This window comes from Chionomys nivalis, chromosome 2 (genome assembly GCF_950005125.1).
Source record: "Chionomys nivalis chromosome 2, mChiNiv1.1, whole genome shotgun sequence".
Classification (NCBI taxonomy): domain Eukaryota; kingdom Metazoa; phylum Chordata; class Mammalia; order Rodentia; family Cricetidae; genus Chionomys; species Chionomys nivalis.
This window is the reverse complement of record NC_080087.1, coordinates 37106286-37130808: the sequence shown is the minus strand read 5'-3', so window position 1 is coordinate 37130808 and position 24523 is coordinate 37106286. Positions and strand designations below refer to the sequence as shown.

General features: G+C 41.5%; 1 protein-coding gene across 11 annotated transcripts in view; it reads left to right on the top strand.

Moving 5' to 3' along the window:
- The window catches only part of L3mbtl3 (L3MBTL histone methyl-lysine binding protein 3), a 107987-nt gene that overhangs the window by 69024 nt on the left and 14440 nt on the right, over positions 1 to 24523 (top strand). For all 11 annotated transcript variants that reach the window (XM_057762344.1, XM_057762353.1, XM_057762352.1 and 8 more), the window contains 3 exons: positions 2924 to 3038; positions 4486 to 4588; positions 14052 to 14201. In XM_057762344.1, coding sequence (XP_057618327.1) covers positions 2924 to 3038; positions 4486 to 4588; positions 14052 to 14201 — 368 coding nt within the window. The remainder of the gene's footprint in view (positions 1 to 2923; positions 3039 to 4485; positions 4589 to 14051; positions 14202 to 24523) is intronic.

Below are 24523 nucleotides of genomic sequence, written 5' to 3'. Positions count from 1 at the left end.
ATGTTAGTAGATCCTCAGGGACTGGTAGGACTCCAGCTTTTCTACTCTTTCTACCCCATATTCCTCAATATTCCCTGAGCCTTGGAGAGGGTTCTAGAAATGGCTCATTTGGGTTCCACTTGACCTTCCTTTACTCTTCACATCTTAGTCTGTTACGCATCTCTATATTAACCACCGTCTGTCACAAGGAGAAGCTTCTCTGATGACTGCTGGGAGCAGCACTAACTATATAACTATATATAACTATAAAAATGAGTATTTATAAGCAGTTTGGCTATATGTCCATTTAGCAAAATGGTAGTAATGAAGGCCACCCCTGGGGCCACCAGCTCTTAATCACATTTACAGTAGTAGGCATGAGTTCGCTCCTGGGGACCGGGCCCTGAATCTAAGAAGAAAGCATTGATTACCCCTGTAACGTTCATGCTGCTATTACGGCAGAAAGATGAGCTCAGATACACATCCCCTTCCTCTTCTCCTCAATGTTCACAAGTAATTATGGTGTTTTTCTGGAGAGCCATTTACTTTGTGAGGATGATCTTATAGCATTTGGTTGTTTATATGCAGTAGAAGCTATATTATATGAACATGAAGTCTAGTGTAAAAGAAAGAGAACTGGGAATAGTACCATCACAAACATCAAGGCTTCATGTTTGAAGTAAAACAAAAATACCTTACTATGGTTAGTTGAAAACCAGAAGGTTTAAATGAAATTTGACATAAATTATCATTGCTCCTTCTGTGGTAGCCTTGGTGCTGTAACTGTCTATTTTCAGAAAATCATGAATATTATTCTCATTGTTCTTTTGACAATATTTTTGATTAAAGGAAAGGAAACATTCAAAGCTAACAAACCTTAAATGGTGCTTCATATTTTTTGCATGTGAATAATAAATGACTTTCTGATTCTTGGCCCGGCTCCTTCTCTCTGTCCGTTTACTAGCTACCAGTTTATCTCTGTGAGCTCTGTCCCACTTAGTGTGGTCTCCATCCATGACTTCTTCCAGGAGAGGCAGTCTATAGGGCCTTGATTCTAGGAAAACTGACTCATAGTCTTGAGAAATTACATCATTTCTACCCCACATACATGTGTATTTATTTTTAATAACTGCATACTACTTTCCCTACAAATGGTGAGTTACTTTTTAGTATCAATTTTGATAAGTCAAAGACAGTATGTTTCAAATGTTCGTTGCCTTTGCCACATAGTGCTACAGACATTATGTCACTGTCGGTGGTCTGTGGAGTTCCCTTTATGCTTCTGCTTCCAGCAGTCGGGTTCAACAAGATGTGAACTCTTTTGGGCAGGCTGTTAGGAGAATAGTGTCTTGGACTTTTCTTTTGTAAGTTTTATGTTGCAAATAGATTGATTGTCTCTTCATATATTTACCAACAATTTAATTTATTTTGTCGATGATGAGTCATTTGTATCTATTTGCCATCTTTCTGTTGCAGTTTTCATTTTTTCTTATTGATAGATTGGGGCTTAGTAAGGAAGAAAGAGCTTTGGCTCTTGTATAGTAAGTGTGTTTGGAGTACTTTCATCTTGCTTACGGTGACATTTACTATCTGAAGCTCTACATTTTTATGATATTAAATCGATCAGTGTTGGTTTTTTTATGGGCTTAGTTTGGTCTTTTGCCATGATTATACTGTTTTTACTCATGCATTCTTCCAGAATATTTATTGTCTTGTAAAGACTGAAAGATTTATACAGTTCTAAAGAGTCTAGTTGACAAATTTGACCTAAAAGTAAAATATATCAAGTACTTCAACATATCCTTTTATTGTAAAAAGATAATATATATTATATATACATAATATTTATATTATATACATTACATGTGTGTATGTAATGTATATAAACTTGAAAGCTATGCACGGATAACTAGTGACATTCCCTAAAAGGCCATCACTCTGTACTTTAGAGACGAATAACAAAGTCACCTGTGACCACTTTATAATGTATCTTGAGAAATCCTATGGTTATTGACAAGAAAGACTGGGGGCTGGAGAGGTGACTCAGCCGTTAAGAACACTAGCTGCTCTTCTGTACGGCACAGATTTAATCTACAACCCTCACATGGAGGCTCACAACTATCTGTAACTACAGTTCTGGGGATTCAGTGCCCTCTTCTGGATTCTTTTTTTTTTTTTGGCTTTTTTGAGACAGGGTTTCCTGTGGTTTTGGAGCCTGTCCTGGAACTAGCTCTTGTAGACCAGGCTTGTCTCGAACTCACAGAGATCCACCTGATCCACCTGCCTCTGCCTCCCAAGTGCTGGGATTAAAGGCGTGCGCCACCACCGCCTGGCCCCCTCTTCTGGATTCTGTGGGCATCAGACGTGCATGTGCTTACACAGACATCCATGTAGGCAAAACACCCATACATATAAAGTAAAAATACATAAATCTTTATAAAAGAGAAAGACTTTTAAAATGGAATGGTTGAGGGATATTTTATAAGTTGGATGTGTTTCTAGCAAGCGATGTACTTTAAAAAAAATCTTACTTTATATTTACCTCAAAGGTCTTCCTTTCCGCTCTTCCCGTTTTCCCTTCCAGTTCCCTGATTTTTAAATCACCTCAGTTGTGTTTGTGAGTGTTCCATTTGCTTGTTTGAAGATGCTATTCATGTTCCTATTCTTCGTTTGCTAACAGCGTTTAAGGATATGCGTAGTAAACCTGAAGAGTGGCTGCCTCAGGTGCATCTTTGGGAAGACAGTTATTGATATTTCGATAAGGTGTGGGTAGTTTCAAGAGCATCTTTTATCTCAGGTTGTGGAGTGAAGTGTTTTAAATAATTGAAGTGATTTATTGAGCATTAAATATACTGGGAATCAGAAGGAAGTATAAAAGACTCACGCCGTGGGTATAAGATTTACAGTAAGGATTCTTATGATTCTGTGTTCTCCTATTATCCAGGTTCATTTTGATGGCTGGAGCAGTTGCTATGACTACTGGATAGATGCAGACTCTCCGGATATTCACCCTGTAGGCTGGTGTTCCAAAACTGGACACCCTCTTCAGGCTCCACTAAGTAAGACACACTCAGATAATCATAACCGATGTTTTCATTTTCTTAAATAATGTGCTTAATTTTTTGTCTCCTCTTTCTCAATTTCTTTCTATTTCTCCATATATTTCTTCTCTTTTGATTGCCAGTAGTGAGTGTGTCACATGAGCACACACACACACACATGAGCACATACACACAAAATTATAAAAGAGAAATCATGTTGCCTAAATAAGTAAGGTATGCTGTTTTGAGTTTTGTTTAGAAGTAAACATAACCTTTTATAATTAGTGCTAATTTTTAGAAGATAATTTGCCAGACTATTAAAGTTTCAGTATCCTAATAGTGACCTGATACTATAACCTTGAAAATGTTATCATTGGCAGATCTAGGAAATGTATTAAAAAGGCCACCTTCTGCTTTGTAATTTATTCTAAATGCAATTCATAGTTCACTCAGTAAAGATTTAAATTCAGGATGATAAAAAAGCATATACCACACATACACATAGAAAAAGAAAAAGAGCATACGCCATATCTGTTTTAAAGAATAAAGAAAAAACCTTGTGTGATAAAAATATAAAATACAATATGCTCTAGTCAGTTTTATAAAAAATAATTGATGTCCTTTCACTGTACTAAATGAGAGATTTTTGTGTGCCATATTCTGACTGAGAGTGCATAGCCATATCTGTGTGTATTTCTAATTGAAGAATGCCTAAAGTAACAAAGTTGGAAGCAAGTTTTAGTTAAATAAATTATGAAATGAGTTTGTATAGATAACATAGCCATGAAGAATATTAATTTTGTAAAATGTGAAATCCAACTCCAAAAGTGGAAGGAACTATTTTAGATACACTTTTGGGTCATACTTTTTATGAAGTAGAATGAAAATCCTCCACTTGATACAGCTGTGAATCAACAGGTTGGAGCCATAGGTAGGAGGGCGTTCATCCCCAGTGGCGGATGCGAGAGAACAAGCTGCTAATGTTTGTGACTTCCTGTGCAATCCAGCCCTGGCCACTTAGTTGCCTCGGGTGGGTCCAACATAGTGTTTATATTTCATATTCTCCGATCAAGTGTTTGAAGTTTCCACAATGAATATTCTTATGCAGTTTTTCTATTCGATAACAGTTCTTTCAGATATCCCTATCAAGTCACATTTAAATATCCCTGTTGTCTGACATCTTAAAATAAGGTTAGATCAAAATTTACCATTTCAGTATAAAGGAACATAAACTTTGTGACAGAATGAACCATAGAGAATATCATTAAAATAGAGATAGTAAAACATTTAAATTTTTACAAGAATTACTTGTTTTTCTAAATGGACACATAGAAACAATCGTTCCAGAAATGGAGTACTTTGTCTATGCTCTGCTCTCATTCTAGCCATTTAAACCTATAGCTTTCTGCTCAACTTCTTGTTGTATTTTCTTTTTTACCTTTTCTTTTCATTGTTTTTGTTGTAGGCCCTGCAGAATTGATGGAGCCATCAGAAACCGGGGGATGTCCAACTCTAGGCTGCAGGGGAGTTGGCCATTTTAAAAAATCAAGGTACCTGGGAACTCAGAGGTACGTGTTCACCACTACTTGCATGGGAACTTTTGTGTGTGTTGGATAGAGGGTGCCTGTCTGTGAATGTGGAAGATAATTTCCTTCCATAAGAAACAGATGTGAGCTTATTTTATATTCAGAGTCATAGGAAATGTGGTTACCATGGAGACTATAAAACCAAAGGATATATCTAAAGTTAAGTCTTCCTGAGAGAACACTCATTCGCTGTTTAAAATAGATTTACTTTAGTTATTTGATAGGTTTTTTGTTTGTTTGTTTGGTTGGTTGGTTGGTTTGTTGTTGTTTTAGCTTGGCTAGTTTTACAGATCCTTGGCTTCTAAAATAGTTATTTGGGATTTAGCATTAATGAGGGGAGGGCAGGTACTATTCAAATTATTCAGTGGAATATGATGTGGCTGGGTGACTTTACAGTTTGAAAAACTAGATTTGTAGGTTAGCAGTGAACATCACAAAACAATATGACCAAGTATAAGGATTTAGTGGTCAGAAAAGTGATTTTTTTTCCCCAATATTTTTTTTAACTGTGAGTAACTAGAAAAGAAACCAAAAACACAATTAAAGCTTGATGTTCAGGTGCTTTGGGATCTCCATAGACATTGAAAATATTACTGAAATAAATTCCTATGATGTAGTGGGATTTCTCAGGGACAAAAGGATCACCCATTTGAATATGTATTAAAATGGTAATAGTTATCAATTTACATTATGGAAACATGCTAATTGTATTACTCATTGGAAAAATTATTTCTTATTTATCTGGTTTGAGTCTGGTCCTTTAAAATTTTGAAATTATAGTTCAGTGAGATGGCTCAGTGGGTAAGTACCACCAAGCCTGGAAACCCGAGTTCCATCTGGAATCCATATGGTAAAAGGAGAGAGACAGCTCCTGAATGTTGTCTTCTAACCTCCACACATGCTATGGCCCCTGTGTGCCCTCTCTGTAACATTAAACACATTCAGAAATGTTACTACCAATTCCTCTAAGAAAGAGTTAATAAGTCTTGCAAAATTGGTGTATTGTTTTCAGTTGGGTGCAGTGAACTTTCTGCGGCTCTCTGCATCCACAAGTGTTGCTTATCTTCCTTTTTTTCCTTCTTGTTTTGACATTCATTGTGTTCCAGAATAAGAAGTGCACAGACAGGATGGTGATTCCATTTGCAGATACCCATTTTTAAACCCTTAGTGCCACTCGTATGGCTGCAAACCACATAGAGCATTAATTTAAACTCTGCTGAAGACACTTCAGCCTAGAAGTTATTGGCTGTGCCTCACGAAGGCAGCTGGATCACTTTTCAGCCAATAGGTCAGTCCAAGTGCAAGACACAGCTCACGAGTGTGCAAAACTGCACCCTCAATTGAGACAGTCTTTTGTTCCGTGGTTCTTTTTTTCAATTGGAACGTGTAACCCTTATCAAGCATTTGCCTATTTTGTGTTAGAGAGTGTTCTGTTGCCTAATGGGAATAACTGGCCTTCAGAGCCACACCGTTAGAGGGACTTCTTTTCCCACGAGCTGTGGTATGCCCAGTGGAGTGCTCCGTAGGTGTAATAACTTGTCTTCTCTAGTCACGGGTGAGGGTAGCTGAAAGGTCTGGCCTTGACCTTTGCGGTCTCACCACCCCCCACAGCCCTGCTCCGTGACTCAGCCTCCCCACTCACACGAAGTCATTTTAGGTAGAAGACAGAAAATCCCAACTAAAATGAGGGTCTTTGACTCATCTACATTACCACTGTACAGTCCTGTGATGTTCATTAGACTCAAGGCAATTTCCTCAAATTGAAAGAAAAGAGCTAAGAAATGCTTAAATTGGGTAAATTCTGACATGTTGTTAGGATACAGTTGGCTATTCAAAATCTGTATTTAGCGCCGGAAGGGAACCCACCATGCAGCACTGTGCATACTTAATGGCTCTAGAGATGAGAATTCCACACTATGTGCGTAGTCTCACTGGCAGCTCCTTAGGGCCCAGTAGGAAAGTTTGTGACAGCGAAGTGTGTGGTGACAAACACGCCACATCCCCTAACTGCTTGTCTTGACTGCTTTACCCTTAGGCTCCTCCAGCCCAGCTGCTCCCCAAGTTTAGTGGTTGCCTTTGGGGAATTTCTTGATGGATTGGCCATGACAGGTGGTGTTGTGCTTGTTACTAGGAGGGGTAAATTATGGGGAGATCCAGAGAGTAACTTATGCAGAAATGCGGGAAGGAAACAGAGTAATTGGAACCATGTTCAAGAACTGCTCGTGTTCTTAAAAATGTGGCAGAAATATAGTTTATGACGGAAAAGACAAGGCTTAGCCAGAAAACTATAGTGATTTTCTTGAGCATGCAGGGCATGGCTATCGGGATCTTTGTCTTGTGCAGGGTTGGTGGGCCGGGTCTCTGGACGGAAGAATAAAACTGTGAGAACTAATGGCATGGTCCAGGTTCTGCTGTCCGCCCTTCCCAGCCTGTGCACAGATTTTCTCCACTTCTTGTGTATTCGGTATAATTTACAGTGCTCCACACTGTCTTCCTGGCAGGACATTAATCCTTAGCGGGCCCAGCCTGTTTTCCATCTCATCAGTACACTTGTGGATTAGCTTGCCGCTTCATCCATATTCTCTGAAAGGTTCATTTCCCTGGCAATTATTTCTGTCCTTGCTGAGAATGCTGTGCTTAGGAAAACATAATGAGAAAATTCTCTTTGGATTAATTTACTGAGAAACTGAATAAATCAAAACATGCATTCTTTACGTAGATAACAAAGAAAGTTGCTCTTTCAGTAAGGTTAGTTTTAGGAGCACGTAAGCAAAAGACTGTGCTTGGCTAGCATTTGCTTGTGACTGTCTCTGAAGATTACAAGTTATGTTTGACCTAAGAAACGTTAGGAGCAGAGTATGCATTTGGTAACACAGGTTGAGGCTGCAGCCATTCTTTTACTATGAAATACAATTAGGGAAGAACGTTCTCCTCTGCAGAGATAATTCTATAGGCAGCCTGCTTAATTCTGACTCTCCATTCTTTTGTTGTTCGACTCAGAGGTCTAAGAATGGGAAAAACCCACTTGAGGTTAAGAGAGCTGAAGTTACATCAAAGCAGCTATCCTACATATTTATTGCCTTCAGAAGTACATCTTTGATATATAAAATTTGATCTTTTAGAAATTAAACAAGAGAATGCTTTTTTCCTCCCGTCTCTAGAGAATATATTTGAAATTCATGGAGTGCTTTGCAAATTAATAACCACTGGCGCACATCTGAAAACTGGTTTTCCTTTAGCAGCCGTCCATCTAGCCCTTGCACAGCTCAGTGCTTTGGGTCAACTAGCCTTGCTTGTGCAGAAGAGGGGCGGGGCCCACGTCTAAGGCGGTAGGAGTGGCAGTGCTCAGTAAAGCACTCGCTGCTATTTCTGAAAGGAGTCGCATCCTCTCAAATAGGCTTTCCATATCACTATTTCTCTTTGCTGATTTTTCCCCTTACACGATGGAGGCCAAGTACCTCATTTGTTAGGTAATTATAATGTGCGGGATGTGTTTGACCTCCTCTATCATAGCCGCTGTTCTAAGGCTATGTGTATGACCACATTTAATCCTCCCAGCAAGTCTGTGAGTCGAGCACCGCTTATAGATGATGAGAAGAAGTTGGAAGAGTTGAGCAAATGCCCTGGATGAGACACTGATAGAAGCAGTGCTCAATCCATCCCAGAATGGCCTTGATGTCTGCTCCTCCCATCAGACCCCTGCACAGAGCAGTCACCTGATACAGCCTGTTCTGTATGTTTGTCGGTATTATGTGTGAGAGTAACGATGTGTATGCTTCTACTGATGTGTTGCCTTGTTGTTGAAACATGAATAGTTTATAACTAAGAGGGTTTTTAGATGACAGCGGGCAGCAGAGGACAAGGCCTCCCTTTCATTTACAAACAGCCTCCTGAGAGACTCCGGGAGCAGATATTTGTCAAGTGGTTAGTGTACAAGAATTTGCTAATATTCGTGACATAATAAAGTCATTTTAGGGAAGGATTTGTACTGTTCCTTCCTGAAAGGACTTTATTTGGATGAATAACTGGAGGGGAGAAAGAAGAAAGGAGGGAAACAGGGAGGGAGGGAGGGAGGGAAGGAAGGAAGGAGGGAGGAAGAGAGAGAGAATGAATGAGCATGGGAGAAAATGAAAGAAAGAAAGAAAGGAAGGAAGGAAGGAAGGAAGGAAGAAAGAAAGAAAGAAAGAAAGAAAGAAAGAAAGAAAGAAAGAAAGAAAGAAAGAGGGAGAGAGAATGAATGAGCATGGGAGAAAATGAACACCCCTGATGGAATGAATGCAAACACAGTGTAATGAATCAAACCTTACTAAGATTTAGTTCCTAAAAACAGTATATGAAAAGCTAGAAATTTTTAATTGTAAGGTCAGTGAGAATCTGCTCTTTCCAGAGGAGTTAGTAAATTCTGGTGAGTTTTCAAAGTTCACGTGCAGTTTTAAGTTCCTAAATTGGAATTGCATCCTCATTGTGACTTCATCTTCAAGGAGCTCATGACTCTGTAGGCACCTGTACTCTTATGTGTGGTGTGCGCGCGCACACACACACACATACACACACACACACAATAAATCTTTAAAACTTTAGCTTTCCATGAATACAACAGAAGAAACATTGAGCGGAACACTCAGTGGTTGTGATCGTGAGGCAATTCTTGCATCTCTTTTGTTCCTTCAAACAACAGGTCTAGTGGTGATCTTAAGTCCTTGAAAGCATAGTTAATTATGAGTTTTACTGTAATTCATACCCCAAGGAGTAGATAATGGGAGACAAGATAGGGGAAAACTCCTGTCTGTAGCTTGGCTTGCCTCCTTGAAAGGCAGTCGGCAGGCGCTGGGATCTTGAAACAGTATTGCACTTTTCTCCATCAATGTCTTCATTTGTAACATGGGTGATGATGGCCTTCATAGGAGTGGTGTGATGAAAGAATTAATTCATGTGAAGGACTTTGAGCCCTGCCTAGCACAGAGAAAGTTGCAACACATAGAACTGTGCACAGCATAAGAGGTGGGCAGACGCAGCTCTTTGGTGAGTCTTTCAGATCAATGTCATCGTCTCAGATTAGGAATAAAGAAGTTCTTCCATAATACAGGCTAATAGTTACTCATATCGTGCAGCAACTAAACAAGAGCCGGTCAAACTCCACCAAGAACCATGTGATACTCTACAAGTCCCCTTTGAAGCCTCTTTTTTTTGTATCTGTCAGTCACATGAGTGCCCTCTTGGAGCTGCTTCCACGGTGGTGAGGATAAATGCCAGGCGAGGAGTTTGTTCGCCTGGGTCAGGCCTGCCCACTTTTGGTGGCATCATCGTTTTGAAATGAAACCTCAGCCTCAGGTACTGTGCTGGCTCTTCACCGTGCTCGGATGAGGCCACAGAGCCCTCTGCCAGGCACCCGGGTTCTACCGGGAGCATTTCTCATTCTGCCGTGGCTGTGGCACTTTGCTGTGTCTTGTCACATTCCCCTCAGTCATCTCCAGCTGGCATTCCTTTTCACCCTGTGCAGGTGTAAGAACGGGGGTTCCTCAGGGTTCGAAGGAAGGGAAAGGCTTAGTGTACATCTGTGGCTGGCCATCTCATGACTCCCTTGGTAGGGCAGATCTCACTCATTAGGGCAATTCAGAAGGCAGGCTTGTTTCTCTTTCGATTGAAAGGTTGAAAGAGCTAGGGCAATCTGTTTTCAAAAGAAAAAACAAAAAACAAAACAGGCATTAAACAGCAAGGCTCCAAAGCAGCATATTACCTTTCTCTGAACTATCCCCAAGTTTATCCTTTAGTCAACAACAAAAGCAAAGGGCTGTTTTCTAAAGTTTGAACCCAGTTGTCTACTCTGTAACTGGCGTTTCGCTGGGGATCTAGGCCATCTAAAATTCCTGCATGACTTCCAATTGTTTGAAGCTGGTGGTGTGTGCTCTTGAACCCTGATGCCATCCAAAGTAAATACACACACCGTCGTTCACTGCTTGTTGAGCCCGGAGCTTAAGGGTGAGTGAGGTCTAACTGTACATGTACGCTGCTGCTGGGTTAGCACTATACTGTGTGTCAAAAGAAGACAAAACACCACGTTTGGATTTTTCTTTTATTGCCTCAATATTGAAATACATAAATTCAATCAAACATGCACTGGAGAGAATGGCCTAGATTGGCATCCGAGATGACTGAGGCCATACCAAATTAATTCCTTTGTCAGAGCAGAGACTCAAGCGCTTGGGAGGAACTGGTTATATGTAACTTTGGATGGTTTTAGGGAGGTTCATTGAAGATAGTACATTGTGAGGAAACCCTCAGACATCTGAAGAGGACTTCAGTAGACACTTGGACCCTGCCCGAGCTGAAGCTCAGCATTAAGGAAAGTGTTGTGCCTTAAGGAGTCCACACGGCAGCACAGCTGGTTTGTTTTCTTAGATACAGAGCAGCTGACGACCCAAACACCGTGCTGCGCTCTGGGCTTTCTGTCTTGAGGATCCTCCAGAGCGCAGGCTTGCTAGGCTTTGTGCTTGTAGTCTCCATGAACCTGAGGAATGTGTCAGAACCCCAGGGTAGTAGACGGGCTAAGTGTGGCCTGCGTATGCTGCCCCAGCAACCTCATCCCATGCAGAGATGTTCTGGGTCCTGCATGCTGCCTACACCTGGTTGTCTGCCTTCCAACTAAGCTACAAGGGCTCTGTTCACGTTAGGCAGAACTAGTTTTGGTAATTTGTGCCCGTGAACTCTTGATGAGTTCAGGCATCCCAAACAGGATCCTATGCAGTGTCTAATGGCTGATGCGGTGATTTTCCTTGAGAGTGTGACTGACTGAAGTAGTATGCCTGTTATTAAATGAGTAGACTCATCTTGCTGAGCTATTTCATTGCTGTGTGACCTCCGGCAATCAGCATTTTTATTTAAATGTCTAATAATAAACTTTCCATAATTATTGGTTTGCTCCACATTTACTTCCCACTAGTCATTCTTATCTCAGAGAAATAAAGAAAAATATTGTGTCTCTTTTGCCTCAAGTTCTTCAAAGCACAAACCAACAATCCATTCTGGATCCCTGCAGATCACAGGCTGTCTCTCAGTCTGCAGGGCATCATGGTGTGGCAGGAGAGGTCTACAGTCCTCTAACCTTCCTTGCATTTCCATCCCACACACCCAAGGTGATCCCTATCACTTCCTGTGTTTTGAGATTTCCTAGGGCCTTCAATTTTGAACCCAAAATTAAACTTGGAACTTCTGACTATGGTCTAGTGAGTCATGCCTGACACTACCTCTCCCTGCATCTCCTGACTACGGTCTAGTGAGCCGTGCTGACATTACCTCTCCCTGCATCTCCTGACTACGGTCTAGTGAGCCATCCATGACACTACCTCTCCATGCATCTCCTGACTATGGTCTAGTGAGCCATGCATGACACTACCTCTCTCTGCATCTCCTGACTACGGTCTAGTGAGCCGTGCTGACACTACCTCTCCCTGCATCTCCTGACTATGGTCTAGTGAGCCATGCATGACACTACCTCTCCCTGCATCTCCTGACTACGGTCTAGTGAGCCATGCATGACACTACCTCTCTCTGCATCTGACTATGGTCTAGTGAGCCATGCATGATACTACCTCTCCCTGCATCTCCTGCTTTCAGTCATCTCGAATTCTGTCCCTCCCATGTGTTGCATTGCCTTCTCCAGAGTGTGGGAAGCAGACATGAGCAATTCTGTCCTGACCTTTAGGGATCTGTTCTCCTCTAGAGAAGCCCTTCCTCACTGCCCATCAGAACATCCTCAGGTCCTCTCTAATGCTGTACTCTTTCGCTTTCTTTATAGAAGCCGTTCCCGTGTAAAGTTAGAGAATTTTTTTGTGTGATTAGGCATTGCCCATCTTGCCCTACATCAGCAGTTCTCAACCTGTGGACCACAGCCCTGTAAGGGAGTCAAATGACCCTTTCACAGGGGTTGCCTAAGATCATCGGAACACAGATATTTACATTACGGTTCATAACAGTACCAAAGTTACAGTTATGAAGTAGCAGTGAAAATAATTTTATAATGTGGGGGTTACCATAGCATGAACTGTATTAAAGGGTCACAGCATTAGGAAGGTTGAGAACCACCACTGCCCTAGACTACTGCTCTCTGAGGCCAGAATTTTCACCTCCTCTCTTTTTATTATGTTCCCAATGCCTAGAAAGGTGGTTAACGCAGTAATACTTAATTGATAAATACTTGCTGATAATCAGAAAATTAAAGACTGGAGTTGCTTAACCATTTCAAAGCCTAGTGTTTCATATGAGATGTCTTTTTCTATAGGGTGTTGGGTAGAGTAAGGCAATGTGTATAAGCACAGCATAGCACAGTGCTCAATGTGATCCATAAGGATTTCTGTCAATTGTGTTTTGGTTTTCTTGGTTGTTGTTGGATAGACATTATATAAATTTATATCAGCATGTGATTAAGTGTTGTTGCTTTTGCTTAACGTACCAGTGAAGAGCAGTATGTACTTACTAAAGCTTGCATTTTTGCTCACATGATATCTGAGAGGAATTTTATGTCTCTTCTAGAGTTACCAGGGAGCATTTCAGATTCTTCTTTTCTTTTTCCGGGAGAGTGTCTTGGCTTCTCTTGATAGAAAATAGACGCATTGCTTAAAAAAGTTCCCTTGGGTTATTGTTAATATTCTCACTATGAAAATATTATTAATATTCTCACTAAGAAAAGAGCACACAAGACAACAATATACCGTATCTAATGTCCAAATGATTTCCTGACTTAAGAGGGCCTCTCAAAGCAGAGGGGCAAGATGCACAGTCAACTGGAGAGCTTAGTGTATATTGGAAGCCTGGTACCCAGATGTTCCAGAGACTGGAATGCTAAGGCCCAGGCCAGGCATCTCCTAGCTAATGCCAAGTTAGCACTCAGTGACCTCAATTTTATCTGCCTAGGTAACAGAAGTTATCACCATATGGGACCTCAGTATAACATCTAAGGGCAGATAGGAAAGGTTGGCCTGTGGCTCCCTTTCATACCAGGGATAGAATTAGCGCCAAAGCATTTGTGTGTTCTCTAGGAAATCAGCTGTAACTACAGTCCCAGAGATTGTAGTGTTCCCCGGGGTCATTGAAATTTACTAAGTGGTATAGGGGAAATTAAACAGCTATGACTGTCCCAAGTGTGGATATTTCTTGTTGCTGATTATCCCCAGAGATATGCATAGGCCTTACCTATAAAAAGTACCAGTGGAATCCTCTTACTATTGCTCAGCTCAGAGGTTGCAGCAGAATTCTTCTAGTGTTGGTATGTTCACCTGTGAAATAAACTTAAATTATCTGTAAAGATATAGTTTATGGCTGTCTATCTAGTCATACATTTACACACGTGTGTATGTAACATACTTGAATCAATTTTGGAATCTTTTCACTAGCCCACAGTTTTAATTGTATAATTATGTACTAATGGGAGTGCACTTTTCTCTTCTAGTGGCGCCTACTGCCCCTATTCAGAAATCAACTTGAATAAAGAGCGCATTTTCCCAGACCGCCTAAGTGGTGAGATGCCTCCATCTAGTCCGTCATTTCCAAGAAGTAAAAGGACAGACATGAATGAAAGCTCGTCATCTCCTGAAACCAGGTAATTGAAGTGATGATGCCGGCATTGTGCAGAAGCATTCTCGTTGTCTTGCGAGAGGTTGTCGTCATGCATGCTTGATGATTTGTGGCAATGTTTTCCTGTGAATTCACATGACCTAGCCAGGTTGGTTTGTGCTCCCAGAATCCTAGCACTGGGGAGGTAGAGACAGGAGACACACTATACAGTGTAAGGCCAGCCTGACGTACATGAGACCCTACCTCTAAAACAAAACACAAAAGCCCTTCATCTACCATTAAACAACAGTGGAGATCCATTCTCAGAAACTCCCTATTATCGGCCCTAGCACTTAACCAAGATCCTTAAATCCTTAACTGAATGTGGCTGTGATAACATGCGCCAAGCCACTGGCAAAGCAAAAGCAGAATTGCTTAGTTCAAGATCAGTCTGAGCCAAACAGTGAGATTTCATGTCAAATAAATATATAAGTAAAGCGATTCAACCCTGAGCGGAGTGTAGCCCATGGCTGGCAGCTGTTTGTAGAGGAAGTAAGTAGAAGAGGCTCTACTTTTTCCCAGATGTGTTTCCCTCTTTCAAGAAAACTGTGAAGTTGTTATAAAACTCATAGCATTATGTTTTAAATTGTATATGTATGCATTATAATAATTTCAGTGTGTCTTGTGTGATCTTGAGGGAAATGGCCAAAGGTACTTATGTCTAACTCTCAGAGCCACAGTGATCTACTTATTTATTTATTTATTCAGGAATTAATGGTGGGGGTGGGGGTGCATACCTTGAGGTGCAGACAAGGACTTGATCCTTCTTTGAAGCCCTGAAGCCTGTGCTGGAGCGTTCAGAGTTTTTCATAATTTGACATTTCTATTACTGTGATAAAACATCACAGACCAAGATCAACTTGGGGATAAAGAGTCAAATTTATTTCAGTTTTCATTTCCACTGCACAGTCCATCACTGAGGGAAGTAAGGGCAGGAACTCTAAATAGGGCTGGAACCAGCAGTCAGGAGTTATTGCAGAGGCCAGCACGGAATGAGGAATGATACTTATTGGCTTGCTTCCAGGACCACCAGCCCAGGGATGGCACCTCATAGTGAGCTGCTCTCCCAACACACACATCAGTTATCAATCAAGAAAATATACCACAGGCTTGCCCATGGGCAAATCTGGTGGGGCCTTTTCTCAATTGTGGTTTCCTTTTCCCAAATGACTTGCATCATAAACCTACTCAGCAAAGAGTTGTAGACGGTTCAGAACCCTACTTTGCTTTCATTGCATCTTCTCAATTGTCCTTTTCTGCATCAGCATTGGCTAAAGTCTTGGTCTTAATATGCAAGGCTTGAGAAAGAGACATAATGTCATCTTCATAACTAGTTGTATAGGAGTCCTTATTTCTTCTACTTTCCTCCCAGATGACCAAAAAAGAGTAAATCAGTTCCATTTTGAGCAATCAAAAATATATCAAGAGTTTGTAGAATAATAATTATTATGAGGGACTGGGGAGATGGCTCCGGGTGTAAGCATGAAGCTTTGATCTTGGAGCTCTGACACTCTTGTAAAAGGCAGGCACAGGTACATATCTAACCCCAGTACTAGGAGGGGGTAGCAGGTAAAACCTGTGTGCTCCCTGATCAGCCAGCCTAGCAGACATGGCAAGCTCCCAAGTCCCTGTCTCAAAATCTAAAACACTAAGGGAACCTGTATCTATCTCTGGCTTCTAGATTTGCACACATGGGTGAGAGAACCCTGCCCCCAAACACAGACACACACACTCACACACCAATGCCACCACACACATACACACAGTTTTTTTTAAAAAAAAAAAAAAAAAAGGTTATGAGAATTATAAACATTCTGCTTAATTAAAGCTTAAGTCACTGAAACATAAGTGTAGTAAATAATCTCATATTTTCATTCAAAGCTTATGCAATCCCTGGCAGGGGAAAAACTTTTCTAAACATTATATGCAAAATAGATGTAGTAACAAACTGATTGGTGCCCTAACAGGGATTATTGAAGGATAGTTCTTGTTCCTTCTAGCCATTTTCTCAAATGTTACTTTCTTGAGTAAATAGTCAATGATGCAAACCTCTTCGACAGACCAACAAAGGGCATCAAAACATTGGATGTAGAAAGTTGATGAACTAAACATTCCCGCCTTGCCTCTCCACCCAGCTGTGCTCTCGGCTCTGTGCTCTTTCCTCCATGGAAAGCGATTTAACAGAAGAAAGCAGAGGACGCCCCAGCTCATGTATTGGCTTCTCTGCATGCTGTGCATATGACCTTTGATCTTTCACTTGTCTCTTTGATTCTCATATTAAGTGAGGATGATAAAGGCAAAAAGTGTAATTGGAAAGTTCTCCAGATGATAACTACTAAGCCCTAAGTGTCTGTGTCCCGGCAGTCACTCCCAAATAACCATGCAAAAACTTATTAATTATAAATGCTCCGCCAATAGCTTAGGCTTGTCTCCAGCCAGCTCTTACAACTTCAATTAACCCATTTCTATTCATCTATGGGGCTGGTTTACCTCATCTATAAACTTCCCATGTTGCTTCTTCCACATCTGGCTCATGATGACTCCTCGGACTCCACCCTTCTTTTTCCCAGCATTCTCTTTGTCCCCAAAATCCTGCTTAGCTATCAGCCAATCAGCTTTTATTAACAATGAGAGCAACCCGTTTTCATAGTTTACAGAAAGATTATTCCACAGCACTTATTGAATGGTAGTTTTTATGAGCATTTCTGAAAGAGAAATAGGTTCTTTGTTTGTTTGTTTCAGAGGCCTGGTTGAGTCTCCCTTCTCCAAAATGCTTGAGATCAGGATGTTTCATATTGGGGATTTTTAAACATATTATATTTGCCTAAACTTTACAAGTTGAGCATTCCTATTCTGAATGCTCCAAGGAACACTCAAGAAATTTCTGCTTTGGGCACATTATAGATTTAGGGATCAGAAATATTCAGCCCATCTTTCCTTTATATCCTAAGAGTACAAGCGTGACTAGTCAATTTCTGTAGTATTCCTGGATGATGCTCATAATGTCCATGTTCCCATTTCTTCTGTGATAGCTGCTCACCTCACATGTTTAGCGGATTCCCTGTATATAGGTTTTTAGTTTGTCAGACTTGAGCTGCCGTTCTGTACTTCTTAGATAATTTTCACTCCCAGAGACAAGCTGTGAGATGGATCTGATTGCAAGTGGCTTATTTGTGAGGTGAAGAAAACACCGGTAGGGGACTGGAGTGAAGCAGGGGGGAGACAATCAGAAACAGCTAGCCTGTCACACCAGTTCCTGCTGCAGGGCAGCAAGGCACAGACCTGCTGGGAATGCTCTGTGAAGTGTGGAAACCACACATTTCAGAGCCTGCCTTGGGGAGGGGCAGGGGAGTGGAACTACTCACACGTCCCTTTTCTTCTGAGGCCTCCGGATGAAGCAAGTGAGCATCAGGCCTGCGTGTGCCAAAGAGGCAGCTAGTGGCCTGGGGTGTGCGCAGGCAGTGCACTGATAGGAGCTCTGTGTCATCACCATACCCATTCACTTGTCCCAGAAGCCAGATAGTCCCCAAGCGAGTGATGTCTTGGTATGGCTTTTGGTTCAGCGGTCAATCTAACAGGCAAGGTCAAATGAATAGTGCCAATCACGTGCCTATCCTTTCCTACCTTGGCACTATTTTAAGCATCACCTACCTGATGTAGGCCTATGGACGACTGATACTCTCCAGCAGCGGTGCCCAAACTGTTGCATGTCGGATGTCCTGTAGTATCCTTAAAGTTTAGGTTTGGGACCTGTACCAACCCACCAGAATCTTCTAGGCTAGGGCCCTGAAGTCTGGATTTTAAAAATTCTTCTGATACTAAATCCCCCTCCTTCTTACAATTTTCAGTGACTTCCTGATGCAGGGCATTGAGACATTCGTCCCTAATGTAGCCCCAGTGGAGTCCTGCATTCCCCTAACTCTGCCAGACTCTTCAGGCAGATGCTTCAGCTGTCTTTCTCTTTGCAGAGAAGCCAAATCTCTGCCCCTTAAAGCCACCATCCCGCCTTCTAAGAAGCTTTTGCTGACCCTCAAGCCTGTGGATCAGGCCATTATACATTTGAAAAGACTTTCTCAGAGTCTTTGTGCTTTTCTTTCTAAGTTCTATCATGGTAGAGGCTGTGTCTATATCTTCCTGTCCCTCGGCATGGAGCATCCTTGATCTCCTGAGGATGTAAATGCTTTAACTTAGCCAGTATGTGATCTGAGAGACATTCATTATGTAGTTTTCTCTTTATGTACTTGAAAGCTCTACATTTTCCCCTTTGTGAGACTGCCACACCAGATGTTTAAGAAGTCATTACTAAATGATGATGCAGAGTCTCCAAATACATTCTTGTACTCTTGTAAATTAGGGTGAGACTTTCTTACTGACTATTTACCTTCCTGGCCTGCGTAGATTAGTAAAGATATCACATAAACATCAATGTTTATTTAGCAAACCAAGGACGGAGGTGAACCTGCCTTTCTAGTGACCAGAGAAAGGGGTTCAGGGACCATATCCTAGAACTTTTCTCTACCTGGGATTCAGAATATCCTCGAGTCTTTTTGTTGTGTTCTCAAAGCTTAGACCTGTTTTCTTTTAGACTCTGCTGGCTGTGCACATTCCCTAGGGCATCAGAGATAGAAATGGGGGTATCCATGCAGTCCTTTTCCATCTCCACCCTCATCCCTGTCTGTCACAAGCATGAGCATCTGCTGAGCCAAGTGCTTGCTGTGAGGTAATGTCTGCATTTTGGATAGGGCATCACTACCCTCTCATTGCCCCTGGCTGTAAGATGGTAGGTTTTTCTGGGGATGAATATTTACATCTCCACGTGTCTCCAGCTGAGTCAAAGAATATGCATATGTATTTCTCTGTTTTAATAAAACCTGGGTCTGGATCTTTGATTCACATGGGATCATCTAGGCTGCTTAGTTAAATGTGGCTTTTGACTCAGTACATCCCAGGAATCCTCCGCTTGACAAACAGTCCCAGGTGACAGGAGCAAATGTTCTCTGCATTGGACTATTGCAAATGACTGTAAATGACCCACTGGAAGGGAGCATAAGGTACCCTCTCACACAGTCTTACTCTCACCAAGTCTGTCTGCATCTGCTTGTACGTGCATCTAAATTAGACACTATCTCTACTAAAGCATCACTGAGTGTCTTAAGCCCCACGCTGCCTAACCTTGCTTAGATATAACCACAGAAGCCCAGTAAAGCATCTTTAAAATGCTTGGCAATTACTTGTATTACTTTGTAAGGCAAGTGCCCACTGCTAAACTTAATTTAATGAAACAATTCAATCTGTGCAGTTCATTATAGGTTCTCAAAATGCCTTTTCAGTTGTAGGACCAGTGCTATAATTCTGAGAATTATATAGTGCTTGGTATAAGAATTGCTGCCATCAATCTGATTGATCTTTTCCACATGAACTCAATTTTGCCAGTCATACCAGAGCCCATCTATATCGTACTAAACAGATGAGGAAATAAGCTAACATAAAGTATGATGGTGTGTTCGTGTGTGTGTGCACGTGTGGGCGCACGTGCGCATGCTCATGCATGCATTGCAAAATGATCACACCAAGCAGAGTAGAGTTAATTAAAGCCAAACTCATAAATGATTACAAAAGTTAATCAGCAGTCTTGGGGAGCTCGGATTTTCTGGTCCTGGGGACCTGCTGTGATCTAGAATTAGCTCTCTAATTCCCCAGCTTCCAGAGTCTCCCTCCTCCTGTCAGTAGGCTTCCAGGTACACGTTCGGAGCTGTGCAGGTGTTCAGGGACCCGAGGCTGGCCTGTGTAGCTGCTGTGTGCACCAGGAAGAGGCTCTGTCTGAGTTAAAACACTCAGCGCTCTGGTGACAGCCACTGTGACAGCAAGGCAACCATCGAAAGTGTCAGAAAAAGAGGAGTCTCGTTGCCAGATGCTGTGGAGTTGTCGGAACAATATTGTAACAGGTCTTAATTTATCTCTCGACTATCACTAATTCCTACTCCAGAGACTTTTCCATTTGGAACAACAAAAAAAAGCAGTGGCATCTGTTGTTTTTTCTATGGCAAGCCAGTGCTGAAGACGCAGTCACTCTGTGAGAGCTCACCTTACTAAGTAGAACTTCCATTTCATGGAGGATTGACTAATTAATTGCTGAGTGCTTTATTGTGGAGCCTTTTTCTTTGGTATCTTGATAATGCCCACTTGATACACTTGTTATATTCCTTTTATTATGCTCCTTTGCTGACATATGTTCTATATGTTAAATTATAATTTTATGGGATTATCAGTCCAGATGTTTCACTTTTAGTCATTAGATAAAAAATAAGTCGTGTTTACTTCTTCTCAGTCTTGTTCATGGAACCATGGTTAATTAAAACCCTTGCTAAGCTATTACCAAAGGAACGTAACTTTAAAAATTCCTAGTTTCAGTGTGGACCCATAGGCATGAGAAGACACTGTTTTAGTCACCTGTTCTGAATCCCTTTGAAAGGACACCCACCCTCCTTGTTCTGAGGCTTGTCAAATTTCTACATTTGTAGAAGATGAGTTGGGGACAGGTTAAGAACCCAATTCTTGACCTTTGATATTTTATCTATGAATGACTTCAGCCCAGAAATTTTTTTAAAAAGCTAGTGAGTCGTAAAAAGAGGTAATGTTTTGGCATTCAAAAGTGACCCCCACAATTTTTATAGGGCTTACCCCATAGGCGTGTTTCCCCCTACATTTTATACCTCCTGCCTCTTCCCATGCTCAATTCAGCGAAGTGGCTAAAATTAACACATCCATGCAGGGAGGGAAAATGACTTATTGTTGCATATTTTCTTGAAGTCATTCTCAGTAGACTGGGGCTGGCTTAAGCATGGCTGGTCAGTGAAAAGCCCACACTCTGGGGAAAATGAGCTGTGTGCCTTCAAATGCCACCTGTTTTCCTAGGCACTCGCTCTTCCTGAGTTTGTTTCCCCAATATTTACCACAGGCATAATTCAAGTAAGAGAGTAAGACGTTTACAATGAGACACATAATTACAGAGAAAGAGATGGCTGACTCACAAGAAATTCTGCTTCACCAGCTAAGCAGCTTCTACTGTCCTAATTAAAGCCACCGAGTAGTTTTTCTTGAATAAGCTTTTGCTGTGGCTGTATTCGGTTTAAGCGAAAGAAATGTCATAATAAACGGTTGCTTGGAAATTCTAAAATCCCAAGAGGAACTGTTTAGTCGGGGCACTCTTTGGGCTTCTTCACCCTTGGTGCTGGAGACATTGTTTGTTCGTAAGCTGTGACTGCTCCCGAACTCACTATGTCAGCCAGGCTGGACTTGAACTCACAGAGATACTCTTGCCTCTGCTTCCCAGTTAAAAATGTGTGCCACCACAATCACCAGTCACCCCGTCTTCTGTCTTGGCTTTAGCCCACAGCTGGTCAAGACCTAGCTTAGAACCCTAACTGACGAGCTGTCTGGCTATGGAAACCATTACTCCAAAATCTGCTGTAATGCTTTAAGAAAACAGCTCACTAAACAGGTCATTTATCCCAACATAGAAGGAAACGGTAGCCAGGGAAAGCTGTCATAAGTCAGGCTCTCACATGTGTGCCTGGCCCTGCACTAGGCACTTTCCAAATATAAGCATTTATATATTCAGTCTTCAGATTGTCACACTAGGATTGATTCTCCCTCTCCTGCCAATGATGCAACTGAGAACTTGGGAAGTTAAGTAACTTGCTGCAAATGTCTATGCAAAGTTAGTTAGTAGTCGTTAGTAGTTGAGCTAAAATGTGAATTAGGTCTGCTTCCCGCCAAGGACACACTTGGGAGCACAGCTTAGGCTCCCTTGAGATTGCAGGCGCAAGTGAGAGTAATGATCAAGATGGCTGCTTTAAGAAGCTTCTGTGCCGAGCGACATTGGAATATTAAAGTACAGTATAAAATGGCTGTTATTTTTTTTAAACTGTCAAGATCTTATCTTGTATTTGACTACAAAAAAATACTGTATTACTGCAGAATTTTCAAGTTGTAGTTTGTTTTGATCAGATTTCTGTGTCCCTGGACTATCACTGGGAGTGGGCGAGGAGGCTGGGGGGCGGGCATAGCCCTTGGTCCTCCTTGCGTGCCACAGCCTGCTTTGCCAAGTCCACAAGTCTTGTTCCACCCCTCCCCTCGTCTGCCCACTCCGCCACCGGAGTGTGTACAAAGAGCTTTTGGCCAAGGAAGCTGAACATCTAAGGAGGATTTCATCTCTGAGCGGGAAGAGGCCTATAGAGTAGCAGCAATTGGAACAGAGAGATTTCCCACGTCACAGAGGAGAGGAATAATGGTTCCCCAATGAAGAAAACATTTTTTAAATTTTGAATAAAATGTAAGATAATTAAGAATATGTAGGCCAGGTTCTTCGTTCTCAGCTTTCTCACGGAAGGGCAATTTGAGAATAAGTGTGTACATGAAGTACACCCTTTGCCATCCTGGAATAGGGGCATGCTCTTTATTTTGAAGCAACCCAATGTAAATATTAAAGCATATTGGTCCTAATTGTAGGTCCTTGGTGTCAGGAAGACCTGGTGTGTACTCATCTCTGTAAACATGGACTTGATGTCTTTAGGTTTTGGTGTATGGAATACCAGACCTTGCATCAGGGAGTGCAGTAGAATATCCAGCCTGCCAACCACTCAGCCGTTTGGCTTGCAGTATGTTCATAGGAATGCTGCTGACCCCTTCCTCATATCTGAACGGGCTGCTAGGATCTGTTCTAGTAGACTGGATGTTGGCTCCTTCCGTCTTCCACGCCACTAAGGAAACGGCATGTGGAACAAGAAAGAACCTGTCACGTATTGAGTTCGAGGTTTATATGAGTTGACTTGAGAATTGAAAAACCGATTATATTTCCAAAAAGACAAGCAAAATAACATTTTGGCTCTTCTTTTGGGTATGTCTTGGCATATTTGGGTATAAAGGAACTTTTGGCTCCAAAATGTTATTTTCTTTTTCTACATTTCAAGACATAAAATGTTGATATTGTATTTGTACGTAGACTACAAAGGAGTTTTCCTTATGTTTAAGTCTATTTGGGGTGTTTCAAGACAAGATTTCTCTGTGTAGTCCTGGCTGCCCTGAAACTCATCTGTAGACCACACTGGCCTCTAAGATTCACCTTCCTCTGCCTCCTGAGTGCTGGGATTAAAGGCGTACACATCTTAACACAATTTACTTTGAAGAGTAATTATGCTGTGTTAAACCCACAAAAGGGCACTTTGGTTATGAGTGACTATTTCTGGTCATGAAAATGCACAAACATAGAAAAGTTCAAGACTTAACTTTCACTTTTTGTTTCACTTCTTTTTTTTCTACTTTAAAAAAAAATTTAATCAATCACTTATCTACCTAACTTCCTAAGAAAGGCACGAGAACTTGTTGGGATTTATTTTCTTTGACTCTGAGAAACACTAATTTTAAATTTTTCACAACAGTGTGTGATTTTTTTTCTGATAATATTAATATAGCCACCAAAAAGCTGCTTCTTTTTCATTAGTCACAATATTAAGATAAAGAGTTTGTAGACACAAAGGATGTTATTTCTGGCTCAGTGCAAACAAGTCTAGAAATGTATGCATCAATTTAGTGTGTAGCCAGTTGATTTTGACATACTGTAATTAGAAAGTATGGCTTCATTGGGTCTTTTGTTTTGTGGGTGTTTTATTTTTTTCCTTATTTTTTGTGATACTGGGGATTATGGGGCTTGCATGTGTCAGCCAAGCACCCCAGGGCCAAGTGGTATTCACAGCCCTCTTTGAGTTTTTGTGTGCTGTTTTGATTGTTTGTTTTTTGTTCGGGGGTTTGGGTCTACCAAGTGGGTCCAGGCTGGCTTTGATCATACTCTATAATGTAAATCTCCTTTGGCCTCCTGAGTAGCTAGGATTCCTGGGCCGTGTAATCAGGGTTGGCTGATTCTATCCTGTTTCTATGAAGAAAACATGATTTTTCTGTCAACACCTCGGGTAATGTCGCTTCTCAGCCCTCAGTTCTCACACGTGGAGTAAGAACCCCTGGCTGTTGAATTGGCTCTGTACTAGATTATACAAGTTCAGGGTGCTCTGGAGGAATGTGGGCTCCTCAAAGTCCTCATTTGGAGTTCTCTGGGTCTCCTGGGGGAAGTATTTCTATTGCTTGATAGCTGGTTCCTCCTTATCAAACAGGTGCTCATCGCAGCAATTAAAAGATGTCTTCGTAAAAGCTAAGCCAGAAGCTCAGGTTTGACTGAAGGTTAATGTGTACTCTTGGAAAAAATGTTTCTGGCATGTAGTGAACATTTATTGCCTGCTGCTTCTGGTAGTTTCA